Source organism: Elaeis guineensis, chromosome 5 (genome assembly GCF_000442705.2).
Source record: "Elaeis guineensis isolate ETL-2024a chromosome 5, EG11, whole genome shotgun sequence".
In the NCBI taxonomy this organism is placed as follows: domain Eukaryota; kingdom Viridiplantae; phylum Streptophyta; class Magnoliopsida; order Arecales; family Arecaceae; genus Elaeis; species Elaeis guineensis.
This window is the reverse complement of record NC_025997.2, coordinates 44,732,811-44,756,181: the sequence shown is the minus strand read 5'-3', so window position 1 is coordinate 44,756,181 and position 23,371 is coordinate 44,732,811. Positions and strand designations below refer to the sequence as shown.

At 43.6% G+C, this 23,371-nt stretch overlaps 1 protein-coding gene across 1 annotated transcript in view; it reads left to right on the top strand.

Annotated features, from left to right (window-relative positions):
* Positions 1-22,850, top strand: part of LOC105036314 (probable ADP-ribosylation factor GTPase-activating protein AGD11) — a 131,789-nt gene extending 108,939 nt beyond the window's left edge. Inside the window, exon 7 of the mRNA XM_073257398.1 lies at positions 22,522-22,850. Within this exon, the coding sequence (XP_073113499.1) occupies positions 22,522-22,803 (282 nt within the window). The 3' untranslated portion in view covers positions 22,804-22,850. The remainder of the gene's footprint in view (positions 1-22,521) is intronic.
* Positions 22,851-23,371: the final 521 nt, after the last annotated feature.

The following is a 23,371-nucleotide window of genomic DNA, read 5'->3' as shown; positions in this document are numbered from 1 at the left end:
AGTATGTTGCAGCAGCAAATTGTGTTTGTCATGCATTATGGCTTCAAAGACTTCTACAAGAAATGAAGATTTCACAAGAAGAGCCAACAAGCATTTTTTATTGACAATAAATCAGCTATACAACTTGCCAAAAATCCAGTCTTTCATGATCGGAGCAAGCACATTGACACAAAGTTTCACTTCATTCGAGATTGTATCAAAGACAAAGAGGTACAACTTCTCTACGTTTCAATAAAAGATCAGATAGCCGATATCTTCACAAAACCTCTGAAGGTGGTAGATTTTAAAAAGCTAAGAGACATGCTGGGAGTCATGAAGGTTCAAGTTTAAAGGGGGTGTTGGAATTAAACTTGATTTTTCTAGAAGGTCTTGCAAATATAGAAGAAAGATTTCTCTAAAAGGCCTTACGAATATAATAGGAGAAAGTCTCTAGAAGGTCCTGCAAATATAGAAGAAAGATTTCTCTAGAAGGCCCTACGAATATAGCAGGAGAAATTCTCTAGAAGGCTCTACAAAAGTTAAGGTCCTGCAAATATGGAAGAAAGATTTCTCTAGAAGGCCCTACGAATATAGTAGGAGAAATTCTCTAGAAGGCTCTACAAAAATCAAAGATTTCTTGTCATGAAATTCTAAAAATAGTTAGTATGTAGAAGGTTCCATGAAGTCCTATAAATATGTCTTGTAATCCTTTTCTTGAAATCAAGTAAAGTTTTTAGAATTCAAATCTTTTTATCCTCTATTCTTACTCTTTCTCTACAATAGAATTTCTTCTTATCCCCTCCTAAGTCCATCAGTTTTTAGCTTAGGCCATGCTTATCTTTGTAGCTTAGATGCTTATTTTTCTAGATTTGATGTTTATCATTTCAAGATTACCATTCATCTAGGCTGCAAAGGTCTTTATCAATGCATACTAAGATTTTACTCAAATTTGCAATATAAGAAGTCGGAGATGAGATCTCGCTCTTTTTTTTCTCCCATCAAAAAAGAGATCTTGCTTTTTTCTTATCTTGTAGATCACAATTCTTTACTAGCTCTATTTTAGTGGTTATATATCAACACTAACTATTTATTCCTTACTAAGTGTTGGGTATAAAATAACCCCAGCTGAAGTTCGTAAGAGGCCAACCCTCTTAGGACTCTTTCGGCTTCCAACTTTATGCGGCGTCTTTCTGAACTTCCCCGACTGTCCGAGCTTCCATAGTACCATCCGGACTCCTCCAGCAGTCGACCTTCTATGGTGTCCTCCATACTCCTCCAACAGACGAACTCCTATCATACCCTCCAGACTTCTCCAATAATGAGCTCCTTCAGTCATCTATCGGACTGCTCCAAATGCTCTCTGGACTTCACTATCAGTCGATTTTCTACAGTGATCGACTACTCTTCGAATCTTTTTCAGACTTCCTCCTATCACGATCAACTTTACTCCGAGCTTCTTTCGGACTTCGTCAATGTCCGGGCTTCTCCAGCAGTAGGACTTCTATAGTAACCAGACTCCATCTAAGTTTCTACAGTGGTCAACCGCCTTCCAAATTTCATCCGAGCTTCTACAGTAAGCGAATTCCATCCAAACTTCTATTGCAAGCGGACTTCAGTCGAGCTTTTGCAATAAGCAATCTCCACCTGGGCTTCCACGACAATCGGTCTCCATCCGAGCTTCTACAATAAGCGGCCTCCTTCCGGACATCTGTAAGAATCAGACTCCGTCCGAACTTCTACAGTGGATGGATTCCAGATGAACTTCTACAACGGACATGCTCCAGCAGCTGGATTTCTACAGTGACCGACTGTCTCCGGTGTCTTCCAAATCTCTCCAGCCATCAACCTTCAACAGCACCAACCAGACTTCAACAGTGCCGACCAGACCCCTCCAACGGATAAATTTCCTCCGAACTCCTCCAGCAGATGAACTTCCACAATGCCTTCCGAATTTTACTGTCGGTCGACCTTCTGTCGGATCCTTCATGCAACCGGACCTCTCCAGTAGACAGTCTTCAGACAAGCTTCTACATCAGATAAATTTCAGATGAACTTCTTTAGTAATCGGACTCCAATCAGATTTCTTCAACAGAAAGTTTCCATCCGGGCTTCTACAGCAGATGACTTTCGTCTGCGGTATCAACGCCTAAGGCACCCAACAACAGTTAACCCGTCAGCAACCTCGAAAACATCCGAGCTTCTCTTAGATTACTGAGATAGAAAGCTATTCCGCTCCACCAGATGTCCCAACCGAGCTTCAGCCGTGTGGCCCGAACTCTCTGGCAAGTCGCGACAACGGACACCACTCCACTCCCTGTAACAAACTCCATGTAGCCCCACCACTCTCCGGCAAGTCGCGACAACGGACACCACTCCACTCCCTGTAACAAACTCCACGTGGGCCCACCACTCTCTGGCAAGTCACGACAATGGACACCACTACTCTCCGTAACAAACTCCACGTGGCCCCGAACGGCCCACTATCAGGCAGTTATGGACGTTGCTGTCAATCAGTTACACTCTCTCATCTATAAAAGAGACCTCCCAGATACGTTCTCCTCTGGGCTCTAAGTACTATCTCTAAACTCTGCTAAAAATCTCAATCGAGTGCTTCATTTCTATTGAAATAGAGTACTGACTTGAGAGTCAGAGGATCTTATCGGAGCACCTCCAACTCTGGTTTAGACTTTCCCTGTAAGTCCCAACAGCGGCCATGATCCCCTCATCTCCAGCTTCTCTGGCATCGATGAAATTCTACAGCAACAAAATTGATGCTAGAGGAAGGGGGGCTGTGTCTTCACAGGATCCTTGTTCTTAAAGGAGCATTCAACGGAACTGTCTCCGATCATCTTCTTCGACATCTTCTTCTTCTTCTCTGGCCAGATTCCAACCTGATGTCCCCCCCAAAAGGCATCCACCAGGCGATCTACGGCCTCCATGGCCAGATCTCATCAAGATCCGCCAGCTCCGACCTCGTCTCCAGTTTCTAAGGATCCTCCTCCAGCAACGGCAGTCGACATGGAGCAGTTTGACTTGCTGATTTAGCAGGTCAGGGGCCTCACCGAAGTGGTGCAGATCATGCAGCAGCAGCAGCAGCTGCAGGTATCTGTGCGGCTGGAAAGAGCATCTTCGGAGTTCCAGAATCCGATGATCGGGCGGCCCACTTGGGCCAGTCGCCCTATATCCCCCGAAAAGGGAAATCAGAAGGTGGAGAGCCCTCTGTCTGATCACGATTCCATCCCCAGAGGGTCCCTACCACCATTCTGCAAGAAGACCCACGAGATTCATGATCGAGAGGATCTCCTGGATCGAAGGTTCTAAGAGATGAACCGACAGATCGAGGAGCTCCGCCATGCTCCCCCTACTTACGGTGAGGATATCTATACTAACCCTCCTTTTTCTCAAAAGATTATGCAGGAATTGATCCCGTCGAACTTCAAGCTCCCCCAATTTGAGAGCTACGATGGGACCTCGGATCTGATCGATCACTTGGAGGCCTTCTGGATAATGATGCTGCTCCATGGCGCGCCAGACGCCATCCTGTGCCGAGCTTTCCCATCTATCTTGAAGGAAGCAGCAAGAAATTGGTACTCGACACTGAAGTCGGGTACTATCTTCTCCTTTGATCAAATGATCTACCAGTTCCGACGTCCCCAAAGAGGTTCGGAGTCCCTTATCAACATCAAGCAAAAGGAGGGAGAATCCATCCGAACTTATGTCAACTGTTTTAACGCTGCCACATTGGAGGTCTAGAACTTAGACTAATCAGTTGCAATGGCTGCCTTGAAGAGCGGTCTTCAAAAGAATGACCTTCTATTTTTCCTGAAAAAGAAGTATCCCAGGGACTTCGCTGATTTACTGGCTCGAGCCGAAGGATATGCTCAGACAGAGGAAGCCTTCAAGCTAAAGGATGAGGAGGCTGCGAAGGAGCGGTAGGCGGGTGATTCCAGCAAGTCCGCAGCTGAAAAAGGATCGAGTGAAGCTCGGCCACGTTCTCAAACTTTCTCTGAATATAAGCATATCCGAACTCCTCCTCGAGCTCGTAGGTAGAGAAGCCCAGACCGCCAAGTTCGACGGAGCTCTCCCCCAGGAAGATTCCAGAGCTACGCTCCTCTTAATGCTCCAAAAACTCAAGTACTGATGGAGATCAGAGAGAAGTTGCCAAGGCCGAAAAAGATGCGCACACATCTCGAAAAGTGCAACCCTAACAAGTTCTGCCTCTATCATTGTGACCATGGCCACGACATGGAGGAGTGTATTCAGCTCTGAGATGAGATCGAAGAGCTCATCAGACGAGGTCGGCTCAACAGATTCATCCGACGCCGGCCTGAAGGTAGAGAAGATCGATCGAGGGTCTTACCACAACCAGAGCTGTCAAGGAGGAAAGAACAGCCTGAAGATTGGCCTCCAATCGGGATCATCAACACCATCTCTGGAGGACCCCGGTGGGGAGCTGCCAGTGGATCGGTCGGATCGTTCAAGCAGCAGAGGACTGAAGAATCTATGACCTTTACCGAAGAAGATGCCCAGGGAATTCAATTCTCCCATAATGATGCGATCGTAGTTTCTTTAAATATTGCTGACTATGATGTACGTCGTATTCTTGTTGATAATGGAAGCTCGATCGATATTTTATTTTACGATGCATTCTTAAAAATATCTATTCCGGATGATCGATTAGGGTCGATAAGCTCCCTATTGGTAGGGTTCACTGGTGATGCTGTGTCAGTAGAAGGAGTAATAACTTTGACCGTAGTTGCAGGTCGGTGCCCGAAACAATCTAGAGTGCAAGTGGATTTCCTGGTAGTAAGGGCGCCGTCTGCCTACAACACAATACTCGGCCGATCTGATCTCAACGCCCTCCGAGCTATGGTATCGACCTACCATTTGAAATTAAAATTTTCTACAAGCCAAGGGGTCGGAGAAGTCAGAGGAGATCAAGTCCAGACAAGACACTGCTATAACATAGCCTTACAAAGAAATGGTCAGTTTGACCCCTATCTGGTTGATGGATTAGACACCCGCGACGATCTTACTAAAGAACGGGGTGAGCCAATTGAAGATCTTGTCTCAATTCCTTTGAATGATGGGAATGAAGGGCACATGGTGAAGATCGGCTCCAACCTGGGAGAAGAGGTATGGACATAGCTCATCAATTTTCTACAAAAGAATGCAGATATTTTCGTTTGGGTTCCGACGGACATGCCGGAGATTGATGCAGAAGTCATGGAACACCGTCTAGCTGTTGATCCCAAACATCGGCCGATGAAGGAAAAAATCTATGGTCATGCACCGGAAAGGCAGAAGGCAATAGCTGAGGAAGTTGATAAACTCCTGAAAGTTGAGTTTATCAAAGAAGTCAACTATCCAAACTGGGTCTCCAATGTGATTCTCGTCAAGAAGATGAACGGCAAATGGAGGATATGTATAGACTTCAAAAAGCTGAACAAAGCTTGCCCTAAGGATAGTTACCCTCTGTCCAGAATTGACCAATTAGTGGATGCAACCTCGGGTCACGAGCTTCTCACTTTCATGGATGCATTCTCTAACTACAATCAAATCAGGATGGTACTAGAGGATGAAGAAAAGACTACTTTTATCATTGACCGTGGTCTTTTCTGTTACAGGGTCATGCCTTTTGGCCTCAAAAATGCAGGGGCGATCTATCAATGACTGGTGAACAAGATCTTCAAAGAGCAAATCGGCCGCAACATGGAGGACTACGTGGACAACATGCTTGTAAAAAGCAAATCCTCAATGAACCACATCGCCAACCTTGAGGAGACCTTCAGCGCCCTCCAAAAATACAAGATGAAGCTGAACCCAACCAAGTACGCTTTTGGAGTAACCTCAAAAAAATTATTGGGCTTTATGGTATCGGGGCGCGGGATCAAAGCAAATTCAAAAAAGATTCATGCCATCCAGGAAATGACCGCCCCGAAGTCAATAAAGAAAATTCAGTGTCTTACTGGGAGAGTAGCAGCTTTGAATTGCTTTGTCTCAAGGTCGGTCGAATGGTACCTACCTTTCTTTCAGACTCTCAAGCAGCCGAAGAACTTTTGTTGGACCACTGAATGTCAGCAAGCATTCGAAGAATTGAAGAACTACCTCGGCTCACCTCCGCTATTGGTAAAGATCGAACCTGGAAAGGAGTTATTTCTGTACCTGGCGGTCTCTCCTATGGCTCTCGCAGCAGTTCTGGTTAAGGAAGAAGAAAAAATTCAATGGCCGATCTACTACATAAGTCGAGTATTGAGAGATGCCAAAACCAGGTACACTAAGTTAGAGAAACTAACTTACGTCCTGTTGATTGTAGCCCAAAGGCTCCGACCTTACTTTCAAGGGCACACCATAACACTACTCACCGACCAGCCGATCAAGACAGTTTTGCATCGAACGGATGCTTCCGGAAGGATAGCAAAATCAGCAGTCGAGCTCATGAAATTCGACATCAACTATCGACCTCGGCCGATGATAAAAACTCAGATATTAGTAGACTTCATAGTGGAATGCACTATCCCGGAAGAAACCAAACTTGAACGAGGTGAAGCTGACAACCCAGGGCTCCAGTCGAACCCCCCTGAGGAAAGAACAGATCTCCCTGATGGTTTTTGGGCCCTCTACATGGACGGTTCCTCCAACATGTCAGGCACGGATGCGGGCCTGATCTTGGTCAATCCGAAAGGAATTATTGTGGAGTACGCACTGCACTTCAAATTTTCTGCGACAAATAATGGAGCAGAATATGAAGCTCTGATTGCAGGACTGAAGATCGCCAAAGAATTAGAAGTAGATCGGCTCCAAGTCTACAGTGACTCCCAATTGGTGGTGGGACAAGTCAGCAAAAACTATGAAGCTCAGAAGGACAGTATGGTCAAGTATCTCGAAAAGATAAAAGAGATCATCCCTGCCTTTGGCAGCTTTGACATCAAGCAGATTCTAAGAGCAAAAAATACCAGGGCCGATCTTCTCTCCAAGTTGGCTACATTGGCTCCGGCTAAACTACCCAAGGAAGTCCTCTTCGAGGTTATGAAATGTCCAAGTATAGAAGAACCGCAGCTTGTAATGGAGATCAGTCATGAACCCAGCTGGATTGACCCACTGGTTGCATACCTCAAAGATGGGGTTCTTCCTCATGATGCAAAAGAAGCTCGGAAGCTCAGAAACCAGGCCTCCCGATATATCCTTTATGAGGGCAAGCTGTACAAGAGATCGTACTCTTTGTCCCTCCTGAAATATCTCCGACCTTCTGAAGCCGACTTTGCCTTGTGGGAGGTACATGAAGGAGTATGCGAAAGTCACCTGGGGGCCAGATCCTTATCCCACAAACTGCTCCGACAAGATTATTACTGGCCTACAATGTACAACGACTCCATTGAATATGTCAGAAAGTGTGATCGATGTCAGAAATATGTGAATATCCAAAGACAGTCCGCCTCCGAACTTACACCTTTAAGTGCCCCATGGCCGTTTGTACAATGGGGGATGGATATTCTTGGACCTTTTCCCATGGCGTCAGGGCAGTGGAAGTTCCTCCTGGTGGCAATTGACTACTTCACCAAGTGGATCGAAGCCGAACCTTTAGCAAAAATCATAGAAGCTAAAGTGCAGGACTTCATCTGGAAGTCAATCGTTTGTAGGTTCGGCTTATCCAGAACTCTCATTACTGATAATGGGAGATAGTTTGCTGGAGCAAGGTTTGTTGAATTTTGTGAGGACTTAAACATCTCTCATAACTTCACGTCAATAGCCCATCCGCAGGCAAATGGTGAAGCCGAGGTGACTAACAAGACTCTGTTGTAAGGAATCAAGGTGAGACTTGAAAAAATAAAGGGAACTTGGGTAGACGAGCTTTATCATGTGTTATGGGCATACCGAACTACCCAAAGATTGCCCACAGGGGAGACCCCCTTTGCCTTAGCCTTCGAAACAGAAGTCATTATCCCGATTGAATTCAAGCTTCCGTCGGCATGAGTCGTGGCATTCGACGAGCAGCGCAACTCACGAGATCTCAAGGCCAACCTCGACTTGTTAGAAGAAAAGTGAAAAATAACTCAAGTTCGGATGGTAACCTACAAGCAGAAAGTAGCCCGCTACTACAACTCCCGGGTCAAGAGCAAAGCCTTCAGAGTGGGGGACTTAGTACTTCAGCAAGCCGCTGTTTCACAACCTCAGAATCAAGAAAAATTTGTCCCAAACTGGGAAGGCCCATATGAAGTCAGGGAGGTAGTTTGGCCCGGAACATACTATTTAAAAGAGCTCGAAGGAGCAGACCTTCCGCGACCATGAAATTTGAAAAATTTATGAATGTATTACTGATAACTTTACCTTAAATAAAAGTTCCATATTCGCATATTTTTTCTTTTTGCATGAGCTTATAACGATAGGGAGTAGCTCCTTTAGACAATCGAAACTAAGCATGTCAGGAACAAGAGGAGAACTTCATCCCGACACAAACGAAGGCCCGATTATTAAGAGACCGAATGGGAGAAGAGGCCCTCGCAACGGCCCTTATGCACCCCCACAGCCATGTTAAAAACAGAAGGAGAACCTCATCCTAACATGAGCAAAGTCGAAGGCCCGGTTATTAAGAGATCGGATAGGGGGAGAGGCCCTCGCAACGGCCCTTATGCACCCCCACAGTCATGCTAGAAACAGGAGGAGAACCTCGTCCTAACATGAGCAAAGTCAAAGGCCCGATTATTAAGAGATCGAATGGAGGGAGAGGCCCTCGCAACGGTCCTTATGCGCCCCCACAGTCATGTTAGAAATAGGAGGAGAATCTCGTCCTAACATGCGCAAAATCGAAGGCCCGATTATTAAGAGACCGGATGGGGAGAGAGGCCCTCGCAACGGCCCTTATGTGCCCCCATAGTCATGTTAGGAACAGAAGGAGAACATCATCCTAACATGAGCAAAGTTGAAGGTCCGATTATTAAGAGACCGGATGGGGAGAAAGGCCCTCGCAACGGTCCTTATGCGCCCCCACAGCCATGTTAGGAACAGGAGGAGAACCTCATCCTAGCATGAGCAAAGTCGAAGGCCCGATTATTAAGAAATCGAATGGGGGGAGAGGCCCTCGCAATGGTCCTTATGCGCCCCCATAATCATGTTAGGAACAGGAGGAGAACCTCGTCCTAACATGAGCAAAGTCGAAGGCCCGATTATTAAGAGACCGGATGGGGAGAGAGGCCCTCGCAATGGTCCTTTTGCGCCCCCACAGCCATGTTAGGAACAGGAGGAGAACCTTATCCTAACATGAGCAAAGTCGAAGGCTCGATTATTAAGAGATCGGATGGGGGGAGAGGCCCTCGCAACGGCCCTTATGCACCCCCACAGCCATGTCGGGAACAGGAGGAAAATCTCATCCTAACATGAGCTAAAATTGACTATGTCAGGAACAAGAGGAGAACCTCATCCTGACACAAATGAAGATCTGGTCGTTTAAGATCGGATGAGGAGAAAAACCTCCTCAACGGCTCATCTACACCCCTACAACCCCGTTAGGAGCAGAGGAAAAACCCTCACCCAAACATAAAAAAAAAAAGAGGAGAGAAAAAGAGAAAGCGACGAGCTACTCCAGAGATAAGGAGAAAATGAACTACATCTAAGACATAAGGGACCTCGTCTCAACAGGGAAGAAAACTCTTGCCAAAAATCCTCAGTCTCTAAGGGAGAACCCTACACTAGTAGGAGAAAATAGACTTCCTCAAAGTAACAGAAGTTCAGACCCCGAGCTCGAACATCGGGAGAAAGCGTCGAATTCGAATGGCCTCGAAAAGACCTTCGATCATGATCAAAAAGGGCGAATCAATGCGGCGATGATCAGGAACCTTCAAACAACGTCAACATCGAATAAGATAAAAGACAAGAGAAGTTCGGTAAACAACAACTCAGAGCAAGAATAGACAAGATAATGAGAAAATTTTTTTCCATTTCATTAGTAAAAAGAACATTACAAAGGCCTTTGAAGGCCAAAAAAAAAAAAATAATAATAAAAAAAGAAAAGAATACATGGAACAAAAGGTTAAAGAAGCTCTAAGGAAGCTCGGCTTCTTCTGGCTTCAAACTCTCAGTTTCAGCCATTATCAGGGATTGCTTTAAGTTCTCAACTTCTTCTTCCAATTCTTTCTTCCTTAACAGTATCTCTCGATACATTTGGTGAAATCGCCGACTTTCATCCTTCGATTTTTGAAGCCTCTTTTTTAGAACTTTAGACTCTGCTTCCGCATCCTTGACTGTCTGCTGCTCATAGGCCAGCTGAATTTTCAGTCACTGCAGTTTGGCCTTCTCCTTCCCAAGGGCTACGGACAATTCTTCCATGATCCCCCTCAAGGATCGGAGCTCGTTGGAGCCTTGCATCGAAATGGCCTGGGCTCTTTCAAACAACTGCTTCTGAAGGCGAGCAATCTCATCGGTCGCCATCTTGAACCTCCTTCTGTAGTTGTCTATTTGCCCACACCAGCCGACTCGGTGAGTGTTGTAATTTATCTCGACGTCCTGTAGCTACTTCTAGAGGTCAGAGAATTTCTTTGACCAGTCCCAGCCATGATTGACCTGAGTTATAAGCCAGGACGAGCTCAAGCTCCCTTCCAATTGGCTGATCTTCTCCCGTGCGGCCGCCAACTCGACCTCGAGGGAGCTGATCTTGGAGGCCTGAGTCCAAGATCAATCGCTGGCACATTTCTGGAGTTCCTCAAGCTCCTTTACGAAGTTGGCCTTCTTCCGGGTATAGTCCATGAAGCCCTTTTTATGGAGGTTCCGAAGGCGAGTAACCTCCACGGTGGCTTCTGAATGGCTCTTCCTCAGCCTGTGAAGTTCGTCGTCTATCTTCTTTGATTTCTTCGTTAGGTGATGAACTTTTCTTCTCAGATCTTGAACCATGGACTTCAAAGGGATCCCTTGCGGTAGGGGAAGAGCTTCGGCAGGGCACTATTATCGAAAAACAAGAGCGTCACAATGCAAATCATTACAAAAAAAAAGAAGAAAAAAGAAGTAGAAGAAGGAAAAGGAGCTCTCTGTAAAGAGGAATCCGATTTCATTGATTGAATAATTCTTAAGTATAAGAGAAAAAAAAAAGAGAGAGTTGTAACAAAGAAAAAGTATAAAGTTAGAGGTCTCGGACCTCTGGAGCAGAAATGGAGGAGCTCGGTGCCCCTGAAAGGTCGGTCACGACGGCTGCGGCAATTGAAGAGGTCCCGACTGGAGGGAGACCGGCAGCAGCTTCGGAAGGTCTGACTTCATCATCGGATGCTTCATCTAGAAAACTGAGGTCGAGTTCGAAAAACTTTTCGACCACCTTCTCCTGGCAAAGCTCGAAGCCTTTGATGAAGGCGGCCTGACCGAACTTAACATTCAGATCCCTCATCTCGGAGGAGGTCTTGAACTCCTCCACTGCTTGGGCCCTTGCCTCCGAGACTAGGGTCGGGATCTGCTCCTTCAGCTTGGAGACCTCGGCCTCTGCCTTCCTTCTTTTCTCCTCCAAGGCAGCCTTCAGATCCGCCGAAGTTTGTTCCTCCTTCCGGAGTGCCTCTTGGAGACTCGCGACTTCGGCGACCTTCTCCTTAAGACGGGCAGCCTCAGCCTGACGACCTTCCTCCACCTGGGCTACTTCCTTCTTGGCATTGTTCATCGCCTCGATGTTGGCAACGAGCTGGTGTCCAATCTGTAAGAGCGGTCAGAAAGTCAATATGAAAGCTAAGGAATGCACTAAGCGAAGAAGCGTAAGGAAGAAAAAAGTAAATCGGCCTACCCCAAGAAAGGATCCCAGAGAGTCCCAAACCCACTGTTCAGGATCGGCATGGACGATCCTGTGGACGACCTCGAGCAAAATGCACCCGTCGACCAACCTTTTTATTAAATCCTTGTTGTTGAAGGGATTCTCCTCCGAATTCTCTTCGGAGCCGTTGGACCCCTCGATGGCAGCCCTGCTGCTGCGGATCTTGCGGGCCAATATCTTCTTCCTTCTCCTCCTTTCGGCCCCTGGCGCCTCCTCGGGACGAGACTCTGGAGCGGAAACCTCGACCGGAGGGCTTCTTGAAGAAGCTCGAGGGACTACGGGCTCGACGTCGGAGGGGGCATCAACGGTAATGGCCATCTGGGCAGGCACGGTCGAGCTTGTCTTCTCTACCCTTGCCTTCTTCACCGACCCAGAAGTGGCGGTGCCTTTCCTCTTGTGGGCCTTGAGACCCTTGGCTAGTATCCGAGTTGCATCTGCGTCCATATCTGCGATGAAAAAAAGATCGGCACAGCTTAGAAACGGAATAAGAGAAGAGAAAGCAGCGAATGATTTGAGAAAGAAAAAATACCGACAGGATTGAGAGGGCTCAGGCCGACATTGAATAAAAGTTGCTCGTTCAGAAGGTCAGAGAAGAGAGGAGCTAGATAAGTCTTAAGTTTATTGGAGGCTTCTAGGTCATCTTTTTCCAGGCTAGAAGCCTGACGGACGGAGTCCCTTAGGGAGCCCCAGGGGGGCAACCCCAGCCTTAGGGTCGGGCATCGGACGTAGAAGTACCTCTCCTTCTAGTTGTGGATAGAAGAGGGGGCACCTTTCAGCAACCCCTTTCTACCGAACTAGGAAGAAAAGTACCACCAGTCCTTTGCCGAGGGGTGACCCTTAAAGGTATAGAAGTTTCTAAACAAGGAAAGAGTAGGCCGGACTTCAGCTAAATGACAGAGGAAAAGAAATCCTATCAGAAACCTAAAGGAGTTCGGTGCTACAGAAACTAGAGAAATATTCAAAAAGCGAAAAAGAGCAACAACAAAAGGTGAAAGTGGAAGTCGAAGCCCGGTGCGGAAGGCTTCCTGGTATAAGCAAAAGTGGCCAGGGGGAGGAGCCTAGCCCAATCAGTTGGCCCGGAAAGCTCAAGCTCATGCTCCGAAGGAATCCCATACTGAATCCTAATCAGCGAGAGTTCGTCCGAGGTCAAAGAGTTGGGAATGATGTCTAGTACAAAGATCGGACGAGGTTCGATCCTAAGTGCGGATTCATCTACAGTAACAGGATTTTGAGGGGCTGGAGCAGACGAACTTCTAGAACTGCTAGAGGAGGAAGTGTTGGAGGATATTTTGAATCAAATAAAAATTTTGAAAAAATTAAAAAAAATAAGAAACAAGGTGCTCATGGAGAAACTGAACGGACAGAATGCGGAGGAAGAAAAATAGAAGAACAGCAAGAAAAAAAAGGGTTCCAGAACTAACCTAGACTGGTCCGAGATGTGCAGGAGGGCAGCGAAGGCGATGGAGGTCGACCTGAAGGACGCCTAAGACCGCGAGGGATGCTGGAGGAGGACGAAGCTCTCGGGGAAGAAGAAGGGATCGAAGAAAAATCTCAGACAAGGTGAAACCTCTGAAGGAGGAGGACGGGTTTAAATAGACCTCAGGGTCCGGTGCAATAATGATTGCAGATCTTCTTTGACCGATCTACAACTGCCACGTGTCCCACTCGTCATGGCAGACGGCTGACGACTGACAGAATTATTATTGCACCGTACCTGGAGCAATGCTCCAGCGGAAATTCCGAAAAAATCTTTTCGAGTCGCCTCGATTTGAAAAAGCTCCAGCACTGGTGCGTCAAATGCCAAAATATCTGGAAACAATCGAGTACGGAAATCAAGGGGGGGCAACTTCGGCTATGAAAATTTTTCTGTACTTCCTTTATTTGAAACCCGAACTCGAAAGTAGGGAGACTGGTGTTGGGTATAAAATAATCCCAGTCAAAGTTCGTAAGAGGCCAACCCTCTCAGGACTCTTCCGGCTTCCGACCTTGTGCAGCGTCTTTCTGAACTTCTCCGACCGTTCAAGCTTCCATAGTACCATCCGAACTCCTCCAACAGTCGACCTTCCACGGTGTCCTCCGGACTCCTCCAACGGACGAACTCCCATCATACCCTCCAGACTTCTCCAATAATGAGCTCCTTCAGTCGTCTATCGGACTGCTCCAAATGCTCTCTGGGCTTCACTATCAATCGATTTTCTACAGTGATCGACTACTCTCCGAATCTTTTCCAGACTTCCTCCTGTCACGATCAACTTTACTCCGAGCTTCTTCTGGACTTCGTCAATGTCCGAACTTCTCCAGCAGTAGGACTTCTACAGTAACCAAACTCCATCCATGTTTCTACAGTAGTCAACCGCCTTCTGAATTTCATCCGAGCTTCTACAGTAAGCGAATTCCGTCTGAACTTCTATTGCAAGCGGACTTCAGTCGAGCTTCTGCAATAAGCAGTCTCCACCTGGGCTTCCACGGCAACCGATCTCCATCCGAGCTTCTACAGTAAGCAGCCTCCTTCCGGACTTCTGTAAGAATCGGACTCCATCCGAACTTCTACGGTGGATGGATTCCAGACGAACTTCTACAACGGACATGCTCCAGCAGCTGAATTTCTACAGTGACCGACTATCTCCAGTGTCTTCCGTACCTCTCCAGCCATCAACCTTCAACAGCACCAATCGAACTTCAACAGTGCCGACCAGACCCCTCCAATGGACAAATTTCCTCCGAACTCCTCCAGCGGACGAACTTCCACAATGTCTTCCGAATTTCGCTGTCAGTCGACCTTCTGTCGGATCTCTCATACAACCGGACCTCTCCAGTGGACAGTCTTCAGACAAGTTTCTACATCAGACAAATTCCAAACGGACTTCTTTAGCAATTGGACTCCAATTAGATTTCTCCAACAGAAAGTTTCCATCCGGACTTCTACAGCAGATGACTTCCGTCTGCGGTATCAACGCCTGAGGCACCCAACAACAGTTAACCCGTCAGCAACCTCGAAAACATCCGAGCTTCTCTTAGATTGCTGAGACAGAAAGCTATTTCGCTCCACCAGACGTTCCAACCGAGCTTCAGCCGTCCGGCCCGAACTCCCCGGCAAGTCGCGACAACGGACACCACTCCACTCCCTATAACAAACTCCATGTGGCCCCACCACTCTCCGGCAAATCGCGACAACGGACACCACTACTCTCCGTAACAAACTCCACGTGGCCCCGAACGGCCCACTACCAGACAGTTACGGACGTTGCTGTCAATCGATTACGCTTTCCCATCTATAAAAGAGACCCCTCCAGATACGTTCTCCTCTAGGCTCTAAGTACTATCTCTAAACTTTGCTACAAATTTCAATCGAGTGCTCCATTTCTGTTGAAGCAGAGTACTAACTTGAGCGTCGGAAGGTCTTGCCGGAGCACCCCAACTCCGGTTTAGACTTTCCCTGCAGGTCCCGGCAGCTGCCGTGATCCCCTCGACTCCAGCTTCTTTGACATCGGCGGAATTCTGCACCAACACTAAGTTTTTTCTTCTTTATTATTATTTACTCTGAAGCAATCCTAAGTCGACAATCACTATTGGATTTTTACTTTTTATTTATGCAGCTTTAGTGCTTACTGTTCTTGAATTGCTGTTGATCATTTTAAGGTTACTATTTATCCTGGCCGCATAGATCTTTATTGCTGTGTGCTAAGTGTTTATTCAAATCTACAAAGGAGGAAGTCAGAGATGAGTCTTGCTTTTTCAGCTTATCCCATAGACCATAAATCTTTACTAGCCCTATATTAACATTTATTTCTCTTCACTAACTATTTCCTTGCTAAGTTTCTCATTATGTTTCTTCATTGCTATTTACTTCAAAAGTAGTCCTAACCTGACCATCACATTACCGGACTTTTGCTGCTTGTTTCTGTTGCTTTAGTACTTGTTGTTCTAGATGGTGTATATCATTTCAATGTTATTATTTGTCCTAGTCTTCTAGGTTTTTATCATTGCATGCTAAGAGTTTGCTTAAGTCTACAAAGTAGGAAGTCAGACATAAGATCTCGCTTTCTTTGCTTATCTCACAGATAGCAAGTCATTACTAGCTTTATATTAATATTTATTTATCAACACTAATAGCTTATTCCTTGTTAATCTTCTCCTTACCCTTCATTAGTATTTACTCTAAAGTGGCCATGTCCTAATGATCACGTTACTAGATTTTTACTGTTTATTCCTGCAGCTCTCGTGCTTACTATTTTAGGAGTTGATGAGTATTGTTTCAATGTTACTATTTATCCTAGCCATGTTGGTCTTTGTCACTACATGCTAATTATTTACTTGATTCTATAAAGTAGGAAGTAAAAAATGAGATCTCACCTGTTTTTACTTATCCTATAGTGCAAATATTTACTGTTCAATGTTAATGTTTATTTTCAGCACTAATTAAATATTCCTTGCTAAGTTTCTCCTTACCCTTCTTCATTACTATTTACTATGAAGCAGCCCTGATCTGACTATCATATTATGAGAATTTTACTGCTTATTTCTGCAAATTTAGTGCTTATTGTTCTAGACTTAGTATTTATTATTTCAAGGTTATTGATTATCGTGACTACATAGATCTTTATTTCTGCATGTTAAGTGTTTACTCAAATCTGCAAACTAGGAAGTTAGAGATAGATCTCATTCCTTTTCCTACTTGTCTTGTGGACTGCATATCCTTAATAGGTTTATTTAGTGTTTCTTTTTCAAACCAACTGTTTATTCCTTGCTAAGTTTCTCCTTACCCTTCCTCATTAATATTTACTTCGATGCAACCTTGATCTAACCATCACATTATTGTACTTTTGCTGCTTATTCTTGTAATTTTAATGCTTACATGCCAATGTTTGTCATTTCGAGGTTACTATTTATCTTGGCTATGTAGGTCTTTATGGGTGAGTGTTAAGTATTTGCTCAAATCTTAATCCGATTGGGGAGAAAGAAAATTTTTCTTAATCCTCTCAACTTGTATCTCTAAAAAAAAAAAAAAAAACTAGAAGAAGATAGAAGAATTTTGAAAGTAGGGCTTAGTCTCCTATTTTTTCATTGATTGATTCTCCACACACTATATAAACTGAGGTACATAGCCATATTTTAGTTTAATTAGTTTTCATTTTGACATTGCCTTACACTGATTTTCCATTCATAAGATATGAGATGGAACTCTATGGATAGGATTCTATCTCATCCACACAGGGAAGATGGAGGGAGGGAGGCAGGGAGAGGTATAATTGACCTATAGTGTCACCCACTGGACTTTGTGTGAATGGTATAACATAATGTTGGGATGCTACACTGAAAATGAAGATCTTATTGATGGGCTACCGCTTGGATTCTGATAAATAGTTTTGAATGTCAGATGAAGATACCGCATTTATTGTCACTTTTCGTTGCTGTTAAAATATAATTATTGACGTTCTTCATGTGGTTCAAAATATTCATTTGATGCAATAACAAATTCAAATATAAGAAAGAGGAAATGGAAATGAGTATCTGATTGTTCGGTGGCCAACCACCTATTTAAGATGTAGCAGTCATTTTTCATTGCTTGTGTAGGTGAATTTCTGGTAGTGTAGAAGTAAGATGGTGGTCTCAGTCTGCAATATTGTGATCATTTTTAGGGGATTATGTCAAAGATAAGCAGTTATGGAATGGCTTTTAGAAGTTCAACATTTATCTGAATTCCTTACCTTGGAAGTTTTAATGCTTCTCAAAACAGTTCCATAATGCTTTTAGCTTTAAGTTATTCATATGCATTTTCAGTCTATATTGCCTTTTTACCATAAACTAGTACCACTATTTCTGGCATGTTCTAGATGCTTCTTGGTTCATGTTTGACATAGTTTTATCATAAAATTAGTAAAACCACACATGCATTCAAAGTACATAATTTAATTATCTTGGAAAGAGTAGTTGACATTTTTCCTTTATTTTATTTTATTTTTTTTTGATTGAAAAGGAGGCAAGGTCTGCCACCTGTGATTCATTGATAAAGAAAAAATATTTACACATGGATTTACAAGAAAAGATGCTGAGAGGAACTCAGCAATTGAGAGAGGGATGAAAGAGCCTGGGATTATAACGAAGAAACAGGGGCCTGAAGTCCTTGTTTACACTGCCTGTGAAACCAGACTTCATACCTGTAAAACATGACTTCAGACCTGTAAAACATGACTTCAGGCCTGTAAAACAGACTTGTAAACAGACCTGTAAAAACTTGTTAAACCTTAATTGTTCTAAGCCTCCTCTCTTGTCAAAGGGTCCTGCTGTCTACAAAGCATCGCTGATAATGGTGCCAACAACCTGCTTACTTCCTGCATCTTGTGACTTCCATTTGTGTGGGGAAGATGTGGCTATCTCCATGATTTTGACTGGTGCCTTTGCTTCAGCATTGAAGATCATCATACACAGCCTCCCTTGGCAAACTCACTTGTTTTCTTGAAACAGTTCTGACCTTCTTAGTAATTAGTCCATACAGCGCCTTTGTCTCCTCTTCCTTAGTGTTTGCAGCTACTTTGATGTGTTCCATTAATTCTGAAAGAAACGTGTCCGGTCAGCCCGTTTTAAACAAGATACCCACTACAGCAACTCTTTCCTCAGAGCTTTCGTGAACCTTGTGAATCCCAATGTAATCAATCATACCCTGTTTTGAGAACTGTAAGAACTTTGTCAATTCCAATCTTCATTCGGCGATCACGGCATGAGGTCTGTTCAGCAAGCATTGTGAGCAGGAGAGAGTATGTAGCGTTAGGAAGGAAAGCTTCAAAGTTGAAAATTCTTCTATTCCTCTCTTTGCATAGAATCCAACAGACAGATGCGACTATCGTATCCCAGATTTTTGGGCTGATGCTTTGAGGGATTATTCGTTTATTATCATCCCACAACTGAGGGACAGAAGTGAAGCTTATCTGTATCTGAAGTTTGTTTGCAATGCACTGCCATATTATATTGGAGTAATCACATAAGACCATTAGATGATCAGCTGATTCCTCATGATTTGCAGATAACGGGCAGCTAGAGGGAGCATGCATGTGGCGTTTCCTTAGGTTCTCTGCAGTGAGCACTCTATTTTGAATGGGAAGCCAGTTAAAGACTTTTAACTTTAGTTGGGGAAGATATTGCCCATAGCTTTCTGGCCGGTTGGAATAACACTCCTCCGTGAGTTAAATGAATATAAAGATTTTTGATAGAGAAATTTCCTTTTGAGTCCTATTTCCAATATACTGTATCTTGCCCTTCGTGAGGTGCAACAGTTTGAATGAGATGCTAAAGTTGCTCAAATCTGACTTGACCAAAGCCATTTAGGGGGCCTCTAAACATGGTTATTAGGTCTTCCCTCTGATAAAAATCTGCCACTGAGCTGTCAGGGAGTGTGGATAAGAGGAACAGGTCTGGAAACTCTTCTTTGAGGTTGGAATTGCCAATCCAATGATCCTTCCAAAAAGAAGTTAAATTTCCTTTACCCACTTGAAAGATGCAGCTCTGAAAGAATATATTTTGTACTTTGAGAATGCTTTTCCAGACTGGTGATGCAAAGGTGATATTACTTTGTTCCTTAGTACTGGGGGACTATTTTGGTAGTGTAACTTCAGTACCAATTTGCTCCAGCTTTTCGACTGATTTTTGAAAAGGCACCACCATCTTTTGGTTAGGAGACATTGATTAAATGTTTTTAAGTCTATAACTCCCATTTCCCCAAGGAATTTTGGTCGACATACATTCTCCCATCTCACTAAACAATGGCCCCCAAAGTAGGGTTTGTCTTCCCTCCAAAGAAATTCTCGTCTTTTTCTATCTATTCTTTGTATCACATCTTGAGGTAATTGGAAAGAGGCCATCCAGTAGATTGGTATGGAACTCAGAACTGCATTTATAAGAGTTAGTCTCCCTCCAGTGGAAAGCAATTTTCCTTTCCATGCATCCAGCTTCTTCTCAATTTTTTCTATGACGAACATCCAATCTGATCTCTTGGGTTTGGAATGATGCAAAGGAAAACCCAGGTATTTGGTAGGAAAAGATGAGGTAGAGCATCCTAAGATTCTGGCAATAACCTTTGTAATATTTTCTGATAAACTGATGCCAATTAATGTGCTCTTTTCAAAGTTGATCTTCAGACCTGCAATGAGTTCGAAGGAATACAAAATGAACTTTAAGTTTGAGATATGCACCTTAGAGTTGTCGCAAAAGATGATGGTGTCGTCTGCGTATTGTACGCAGTGAATGTTGCCAGAGGTGTTTAAAGGACCTATTCCCGCGATCAACCCATTTGTTGCTGCTTGTTTGAGCATTCTGTCAAGAACATCAGAGACTAGGATGAATAAGAAAGGAGATAATGGATCTCCTTGTTTTAATCCTCGACCAGCTTTAATCCATTTAGTGGGTTCCCCATTGATTATAGGTGCTAATTTGCTGGTATGAAGAATGCTGTAGATCCAAGAACACCACTTCGTACCAAAACCTCTCTGTTTTAGGAGAATCATAAGAAAATCCCAGTTGATACTATCAAATGCTTTCTCAAAATCTATTTTGAACAGCAACCCTTTTTTTCATCTTAGATTTCTTCCAGTATGCGATCAGTTCCATTGCTAATGTGTGACCATCCACAATTTGTCTGCTATGAATAAATGCTGATGGAGAGTCAAAAATGAGGGCTCCCATGTGTTTGGATAATCTTGTAGAAAGAGTCTTTGAGAAAATCTTCATTATCCTATTGATCAAACAGATTGGTCTGTATTCTCGTACATTTCTACATTCTTGTTTTTTCGGTATCAAAGCAATGAATGAGTAATTAAACCTTTGCACATCTGTTGACCCTGAATGAATTGCATCGAAGAGTTTGCAAAGATCTTCTTTAATCAATAACCAGAATTCTTGAAAGAAGTCCGATGGGAAACCATCCGGCCCTGGAGATTTGCTTTTTGGCATACTGAATATAGCTTCCTTAATTTCTTCCTCAGTGAAAGAGTTCTCAAGTTCTTTTAGATCAATGCATTCCTCCTGATATAACTTCTTCCAATCTATATGGAGGTTGTGATTTTCGGCTGATCCGAAAAGATTGTGGAAGTATGTATAGAAAGCTTCTTTAATTTGTGGTGTATCTGTGAGTGTCTGTCCGTTATGTTCGAGGTATGATATTGTGTTTTTCCGTTTTCTGGAAGTCGCCATTGTATGGAAGAATCTTGTGTTTCTATCTCCATGTTTCAGCCACATTATTCGTGATCTTTGCTTCTAGATAATTTCCTCCTGTAGCAGCAGATCATGCAATTGCTTTTTGAGATTATCCCTTTCCTCCCTCTCTTGATTATCCAAGGGACCATCTTCTTCTTTTTTGTCTATTTTTTGAATTCTATCTTTGATGGTATCTTTCTGCTTGATGACATTACCATTGGTGCTCTTATTCCACTGTTTGAGTCTATTCCTCAGAAATTTGATTTTAAGGGATAGATTTGCTGCTGCATCACTTACAGATGGTGCCATCTTCCACCAGCTAGCTACCAATTCTCTGAAGTTGTCAATTTGAAATCAAAAATTTTAAAACCTGAAGAATTTGTTGCTCTTTCTCTTAGTCACAAACTGTAGGAGGATGGGCCAGTGGTCAGACGTGGTCTTGGCTAAAGGCCGCAGAAGATGAGATGGATAAGCTGAAACCCAATCCAATGATACCAAGCATCGGTCTAATTTCACAAGAGTGGGATTATCTCTATGATTGGACCAAGTGTATGATAAGTGGTTGAGGTTCACTTCCATCAAGCAGAGTGTTGTGATAAAGGTGTTGAACTGTGTGGATGGCATGCCTTGCTCAGACGGGTTATTTCAGTCAGAGGAAAACCTTGTTAAATTGAAATCTCCAATGATAATCCAAGGTCCTTGCCAAAGTTGTCGAATGTGATGGAGTTCTTGCAGTAAGTTGTCTCGCTGGTCTGCTCCATTTGGTCCATATACATTTGTCAAAACCCTCATAAGGACCTGAGCTACAAGATTTTCTTGGTGAAGCATAACTTGCTGAAACCAAAAAACACTCTGTGTTGCCATCAACTGTTTATGAAGCAATCCTATTTTGGTGAACACTGTTCCACTTGATGAAAATTTCAGATATCATAATTCCCAATTTCATAATTTTACCATTATGCAAATAATTCAAAATGAATCAATCGCCCTTCTACTTAGTTAGAAGTTGAATCTACTTGTACCAAAATGTTGGTGGCTCGTGAATGTCCCATTCTTGTGAGCCCAAAAGTATAGGAGAACATGGGTGTCTTTTTCTCCAAAAGTAGCAGTACTTTACGTTCAACTAGAGGAGACTGAATTGTCCTCTGGTACATTTGTTATATAATCTTAATGGAATTCTCATGGCTGCAAAATATATAATCTCAATCCAATTCTGATGTCATGATTTTGGTTGTTCCAAGTGGGTCTTGGAACACAGAAATCATGGAACTCTCTCTTTCTCTAAAGAGATCTTGCTCAAGGTTGTGGCACAAGAAAATATTGGTAAAATTTTTAATTAAAAACTAAATATGACGTTACATTGATATCAACCAGATTATTGTAAATTAAATAAAAATTAAAACACAGGTTATGGACATCTATCACAAAATACACCCATTTCCTTTTTTATTATCAGAATATAATTAGTTTTCTGAATCCAAACTGGTCCTGAATTTGTCCATGCCATACAATGTGTTTAGCAAGTACATGGATTTAATAAAGCATAAATTGCTTATTTTCTGTATATCTTTTGGCAGCAAGTGTATGATAAGGACACATTCTCAACTGATGATCGAATGGGGGAGGCTGAAATAGACATCCAACGACTGGTCTCAGCAGCCAAAGCTTATGAAAATTCTACCATTTCCGAGTCCATGGAGCTCGGGAAATGCCTTGCTCGTGATGATAATACATTGGTCAAAGACAGTATTATTTCACTTGATAATGGCAAGGTAAAGCAGGAGGTCACACTCAAACTTCAGAATGTTGAACGTGGTGAATTAGAGATCGAACTCGAATGTGTACCCCTAAGTCAATAATCACCGGAGAAGTACAAGGTATTGTAGTACACACTCTGGTCTTTCATTTTGGCATACAAGACCTGTGGGAATCTTGCTTTATTCCCATGTCTATGTTATCTGATTGTATAATGTCACAACTTTTTAGTTGCCATTAATTATAGAAAACAACAGACTTCCACAGAAAAAGACTGCCTCAACTAAACCACTCATTGCTAGCTAGTCCACAACTCATGAGCCCACTAAATGAGGTTCTAGGTATCCATCAAGTGGTAACCCACTTACAAAAGCAATGATGAAGACTAGTGCCGAGTTAGTAATATTATTATGCCCTCTTCTCAAGCCATGGTCAGCAATTGTCTGGATAAGAGGTTGAACTAGATTTTGGTGTGAAAGCAACAGCATGATGATACTATTCAAGATCATTGCAGTTCCTCTTCGGGCGGCTGTAGGATGACCTCTATAGGGGTAGTAGCCTAGTAGGTAGGATGGGTGATACTGCTTGGATTGCAGCCAATCCTCCTATCTGTATGCTTGTGAAACTCATCACTAACTCGTAACATCACTAAGATGAACACTTGAAACAATC